The following is a 6,796-nucleotide window of genomic DNA, read 5'->3' on the forward strand; positions in this document are numbered from 1 at the left end:
TGTCATCCATGAGTAGAAAATTGCCACTAACCCTTAATCATGGATCTACAAGTTAAATCAATTTCTTTAGTATAAAAATTGTAAGTTGGAGCTTAGAAATGTATAAAAAAAATTGTTAATGCAACTTTACCAAAATCTTAAGACCAAACTGATGGACAATCACATAAAATCTGCTTTCCCACGCCATTGATTTGTTTGACTTTTTGAGCAAACGAAGCACGTTGCTTGTCGTTGATATGTTTGACTTTTGACATTATGTAAATTAAAAATCAAAGAGGGAAAGGAAAATCAAATGATGAGTTTTGAAGAAAAAGGAAATAGCTTTTATGGAATGGGGTTGGATAAATTGTAAAATTCAATAAATTATAGGGTTAATTTTAATAGACATCCTCTAATTATGCTTAGATTTTAAATTGATCCTTGAACTTCAAAATGTTTTGATTGCATCCTTAAAGTATTAATATTATATCAATCAAATCCTTTTATCAACCTAGACATTAGTTTAAACATTAAATGCCATATCAAAAATGGCGATAAGCATATTTAGAACACGTGAATTAAATTATAAATATGTATATGTGTATATATATATTATATGGACAATTTGTATCTAACATGTTAAAAAAAAGAAAAGAAAATAGTTTCTACATTAAACACGTTATTTTTAAGTTGTCCATTCGATAATTTGGGTAGGTGTATTTACAATTTTATTCACATGTTTTAAATATGTTTCACATTAAAACTTAATTAGAGGTGTCAATTGAGACACTGGTGCTCCTAAGCTACTTGAGTTTCATTCAAAAAAATTAAACTAGATTCTTTGTTTGTCGAGCCAAGATGGAACTCGAGGTGCTTGAGTTATTAATTAAGTCAAATTTGAGCTTAGTAATACCTGGTTCGAACGACTCATAAGACTTATCAATCTTTTCAATTTTAATATATATTTTAGACATTTTATATTATGTTATTATGTTATTGCCCTTAATATATGTTATTAACTCTAATATTAATTGTTGAGCCTAGTTAGAGCGCAAGTTTAAATACATGCGAGCTTAATCATGCTTGAGCTTAAGTATAAAAATTGATAAACAAGCTTAATTGAGTTAACTCGTTTATATCCCAACTTGACCTCAAGCTTGAAAATAGATGTTCGATTAAGTTTAAGTGAAATATCGAGCTTTGAATTTCAAGTCGAGCTCAAACTTTTCAGTATTGAAGCTCAGTTCGACTTTCCTCTATTACTCCCGTAATTTGAACTAGAATTTAAGTACTAAATTGACAATTTAGTGGAAAGAAGAACCCAAGGGATATAATACTAGTACTTCGAGAACTTAACAATTTGACGTTTAGGGACCAATTTAAAATCTGAGTGATAGTTTGAGGGCATTAATTGGAATTAACCCTGAATTGCAAGTCATAAAATGTCGCATTTTTATTGCAGAGCGAGGGAAAAAGTTGTGTTAAGCTGAAGAAAGCACACAGTAAAGGACAAAAAAAAAAAAAACAGAACTTTGGGTTCACAACGATCAGAATTTGGGATTTTAGCACCAATGTATGGTGTATGATCATTTAACAAGTCATTGATTCCCCCATTTTTTGATCGATTTGACTTGAAAAAGAAAAAAAAATGGGTGCTCGTTGTTCTAAATTCTCTATCTGTTGGTTTCAATCTCACCTGAAAGCTACCGTTCTTGAATCCTCCGATTTTGGTACCTTTTTTTTCCCTCTGTTTCTCTTTCTCTGTTTAGGAAAAGCAATGTCATGTTTCTTTATGTTATAATTCAATGTAGATAATGGAGGCAAAGGTGAGAAGCAAACATGGCCGAGTTTCACTGAGTTCAGCTTAGAACATATGAAAGCTGCCACAAATGGATTCTCTTCAGATAACATAGTATCTGAACATGGTGAAAAAGCTCCTAATGTTGTTTACAAAGGGAAGCTCCTCAAAAACGATCATTGGGTTGCCGTTAAACGTTTCAACAAGTTCGCTTGGCCTGATCCTCGTCAATTCCTGGTCTGTTTAATTCAATCCCATTTGCTCATTTTCATTTTGTTTTCTAACTGTTTGTTTAAAATACTGAGTGAATTTTATGTTAAAATTTGTGTGTGTTTTTAGGAGGAAGCGAGAGCTGTTGGGAGTTTAAGGAGTGAACGGTTAGCTAATCTGATTGGTTGCTGTTGTGAAGGCGAGGAAAGATTGTTGGTCGCCGAGTTTATGCCTCATGAAACGTTGGCTAAGCATCTTTTTCACTGTACGTTAATACCTTTTTCTGGTTAAAAAACCTCTCCAGTCCATCTCAATTTCAAAATTGAGCGAATTGGTTCCTATAAAAAAATTGGGGCAATTTAATCGTGTCAATTTCGAAACTGAATAACTAAGGACAATTAATCACGATGCTAACCTTAGTTGTTTAGTTTCGAAATTGACTAGATTAAATTGCTTTGATTCTTTCGAGAGGGACCAATTTGCTCAATTTTCGAAATTGAGAGGGATTGGAGAGGTCTTTCTACCCCTTTTTTCTTTATTTCTTCTTCGTTGTGTAAATGAAGTAAAAATAAGTACTGGGTTATATTTGTTAGGGGAAAATCAGCCGATGAAATGGGCAATGAGGTTAAGGGTGGCACTATACTTGGCACAAGCATTGGAGTATTGTAGCAGTAAAGGAAGAGCTTTGTACCATGATCTTAATGCTTACAGGATTTTGTTTGACAATGTGAAATTTAATGAAGATTTTGCTTGTAAAAATTACCCCTCTTTTTAAAAAAAAAGGTTCTGATTCTGAATTGGGTTTTATGTGGCAGGATGGTAATCCTAGGCTATCTTGCTTTGGCCTAATGAAGAATAGCAGAGATGGCAAGAGTTATAGTACAAACTTAGCTTTTACACCTCCAGAATATCTAAGAACAGGTTAAAATTTGTTTAAACAATTCATTTTTTGGTCTAAAGTGTAAGGACTAATTTACTCATTTTTGAGTAGAGGGGGCAAAATACAATTCCTGATACTTTTAGCTTATGGATTACTTTGAATATTAGCTCAAAGTTTGGATATTCTTTGGCAGGTAGAGTGACGGCTGAAAGCGTTGTATATAGCTTTGGAACCTTGCTGTTAGATCTTATGAGTGGCAAGCATATCCCTCCTAGCCATGTAAATTATTGTCTCTTAATGAATTTTTATTGTTTTTAGGATCTTCTCTTTGTTACTGAAGTTTTCTTAGCAGGACAAAGTTTGGTCATATGAACTTAATAGGAAACTCTTGTACCATGAAAACTCTTGTACTAGGAGATGGATTGCATTTTGCTGCTTCTACTAAAAAAATAGGTAAATTAATCTTTGTACGTTAAATAAAAGAACAAACTGGTCTTTCTATTATAAATTTCATCCGTTTTTACTGTAAAAAATAGGTCCTTGTACATCAACGTGAGGTACATGTTACATGACGTCTAACTGTTTGGTTATTCCGTCGGCTACACTAGTTGTTAACAGTAGAAATAAATGAAATTTTTAACAAAAAGAATCAGTTTGCTTTTTAATCCAACGTACAGAGACTAATTTGCCTATTTTTTGAGTAAAGGAGGCAAAATGCAATTTGGCTCCTAGTACAAGGACTCCATGGTACTTTTACCTCTAAAAGCTTTTCGATGCCAGCATTTGGATGCTGTTTAGGATGTTGAACTCGAATTAATGCATGGTGTTGAAGTGAATTCACTGTTTGTAGGCACTTGACTTGATTCGTGGCAAGAATTTTCTCATGTTGATGGATTCTGCTCTGGAGGGTCATTTCTCTAATGATGATGGAGCAGAGTTAGTTCAGTTAGCTTCTCGTTGTTTACAGTATGAAGCTCGTGAAAGGCCAAATGCGAAGTCACTTCTTGTATCTCTCATGTCAGTTCAGAAGGAAGCAGAGGTACGTTTAAATTGCAGATCGAATTGACTACAAGAAGTTCATATTCTCTAGCTGTTATTTTGTGTACCATGCACATATCTCATGAGATTGAGTATTGCTAGGTACCATCGTATGTTTTGATGGGTATTCCACAAGGAACCACTTCTCCAAAACAGCCACTGTCATTAACTCCTTTTGGAGAGGCTTGCTTGAGGTTTGATCTGACTGCCATACATGAAATATTGGAGGAAAAGGGATACCAAGATGATGAGGGTATCGCAAACGAGGTTCGCTACTTCATCCTTGATGTTCTATTTGCACAAATCGTGAAACATGTCGTTCTGTAAGCCATTTATAGCATAACCAATGATTAGTGACAAGCAAAGCTTCGTTGTTATCTTAAATTTAACTAACGGCAAACATAAACATTCTTCTGCCTGTCACAAGCTCATATCGGGGTACGGATTTGAGAAGATAATGGATATAAGAAACGCTATTGTCAATAATTGATAACCATTTACTGCTAAATTTTCCAGTGGAGACACAATTCTATATACCAAATTGTTTGGTGAAATCCACATTTTCTGACTTAAATGAGCACAAAGGATTATTTCCTTGGATTATTTGCAGCCTACTTGGTCCTGCTCATTCTTTTTCCTGACTTTTCAGCTTTCTTTCCAAATGTGGACCAGCCAAATGCAGGACACCTTGAACTCTAAGAAACATGGAGATACTGCTTTTCGAGCTAAGGATTTCACAAGTGCAATCAATCACTACACACAGGTAAGCTTCCCACATCCAAATCTATATAGTTTGTGGTTCTTGACTATAATACTGAGTTCAAGACTATATGACTCCTAATTTGAAACATTAGACACCATTTTATGCAAAAACAGAGAAACATGAAATGGGATTTGGGTGGGGTTGAAGCACTTGGCTAGTGTTTTCGGTAAAAAGAAAGTTGTCTGATAATCAGCATGATATATATGTATAGACTCAAAGACCTTGTCTGTCATGTAGTTCATTGATGGCGGAACTATGGTGTCACCAACAGTCTATGCAAGACGCTGCTTGTCGTACTTGATGAATGATAAGCCACAAGAGGCGCTCGGGGATGCTGTGCAAGCACAGGCGGTTTCCCCAGAATGGCCGACCGTGTTCTATCTACAAGCAGCTTGCCTGTTTAGCCTAGGGATGGAAAGCGACGCCCAAGAGAACCTCAAAGATGGCACTAACTTGGAAGCCAAAAAGAGCAAACACTGAGCATTTTGTATAGGTTTTCAATTTATTTTTTTTAAAATTTAATTTTCTTTTACGCCCATAGTTTACTTTAAGCTCTTTCATTTATTCCTTCATTTTCTTCATTATGGGATTTCGATAGATTTCTTCAATTTTTTTTTTTATTGTTGGTTTTGATAATTCATGTTTATTCAATGTCTGTTCGAGACTTTTAGCTGTTACAGATGGTTGCCTATAGAAAGAATCATTAGCATTATTGGTCATTTGACCTCTGCCGTGTGTGATCAAATCAGTCTCTCCGGTCATCATCTCTAATATTGATAAAATGTCTTGTTCTGGAAGACTTTTTAGTGCAAAGTCATCCTTAGCATCGGCAACCATCAGAACTTGGGGACCCTCCAATGTATGCTGGAGTACCAACCATTTCAATTTGAGGAGACTGAAATGCAGAAGCAACCTAAGCTGCAGCAAAGACACAAACTTGAGGATCTTGCATGTGTCATGGACCACGTGTTGAGACCGCGGGTGACAATTGAGATTGCCAACGAGGGCTAAAAGGCCGACCGAGTCACTAGAGGGATGTTGGATCTAGTGTCTAAGTGTAATATTTTTTTTATGTATATTTATATTTTTTAAACAAAATGATTTGATAAAATATTTATTAATTACATTAATATTCTTTTATCTTTGATATTTTTACACACAAAGTAAAACGAAAACAAATATTAATTCATTGGTTATCTAGCATTTAACTAGTACTCCACATTATTCGTAATCGAACCGTAATGCAAGAAGATATTTTGTATTAATAGATGAATCTAAACATGTCTTTAATCTAATTGAAAATGGGCAAACTGAAAGATTAATATGTCGCCTATCAAGTCCAATTGGAGAGATAATTTTTCTTTAAGTATCAGAGTGGATGACTCATATGATATAGAAAGTGACTGATTAGATTGACAGTACATCAGGTAAGACCTAAGTAGAATAGATACTAAATCCATTTATAGATTTATTCACTTATGACATTCGTAGTGTGACATACCTAAATTCTGAGTAAATAATGGACTATATATGCGTGACTCGTATATTCTAATGTAAGTAAGAACTTAAGTTCAAATAATTAAGGAACTGAAAGTTGATGTGTTGGGTATACAACTTCTACAGTATATAACATTATTCACAATAGTGGAATTCATAGCCCAATTAATAGGTAAATGATATCTTCTCATCGACATTACATGATAGATGAAAAATAAATGTGATCACAAGTCATTTATCTTTCTGATAAATGACTTAATTACTATTTAATAGTAATTGACTTTTCATTAGGAAAGATGAAATAATTATCATGAGACAAAATATGATCATATTGGGGAACAAATTTATTCCAAAGAGACTAATGGAATTGTAGATAACACACTTATAACAAGGTCATTAGATGAACACTAATTAAGTAGCTTTCGTAGTAATATATAATTGAAGAGAGTTTAGTCATAATACTATAATGGAATGATTTTGTGACTAAATGAATTTATAACCAATAGGCGAAAAGTTAGAATTTAATTATAAATCATTCAAGCCCTAATTACATATGTCCAATCAATCTCTTCACTATCTCGTTGAAATCATAAATGAATCGCATGTAGAATCAAATGAACAAAATTGAATG

At 33.9% G+C, this 6,796-nt stretch overlaps 1 protein-coding gene across 1 annotated transcript; it reads left to right on the forward strand.

Moving 5' to 3' along the window:
• Nucleotides 1-1,441: 1,441 nt before the first annotated feature.
• LOC108466543 (serine/threonine-protein kinase BSK6-like) lies at nucleotides 1,442-5,808 on the forward strand. The gene is made up of 10 exons (XM_017766910.2): nucleotides 1,442-1,709; nucleotides 1,791-2,014; nucleotides 2,117-2,252; nucleotides 2,581-2,714; nucleotides 2,803-2,908; nucleotides 3,061-3,146; nucleotides 3,718-3,906; nucleotides 4,008-4,172; nucleotides 4,555-4,668; nucleotides 4,906-5,808. Exons 1-10 carry the CDS (start codon nucleotides 1,628-1,630, stop codon nucleotides 5,146-5,148), a joined length of 1,479 nt encoding a protein of 492 aa, XP_017622399.1. The 5' UTR covers nucleotides 1,442-1,627; the 3' UTR covers nucleotides 5,149-5,808.
• Nucleotides 5,809-6,796: the final 988 nt, after the last annotated feature.

Source organism: Gossypium arboreum, chromosome 2 (genome assembly GCF_025698485.1).
Source record: "Gossypium arboreum isolate Shixiya-1 chromosome 2, ASM2569848v2, whole genome shotgun sequence".
NCBI classification, from domain to species: Eukaryota; Viridiplantae; Streptophyta; class Magnoliopsida; order Malvales; family Malvaceae; genus Gossypium; species Gossypium arboreum.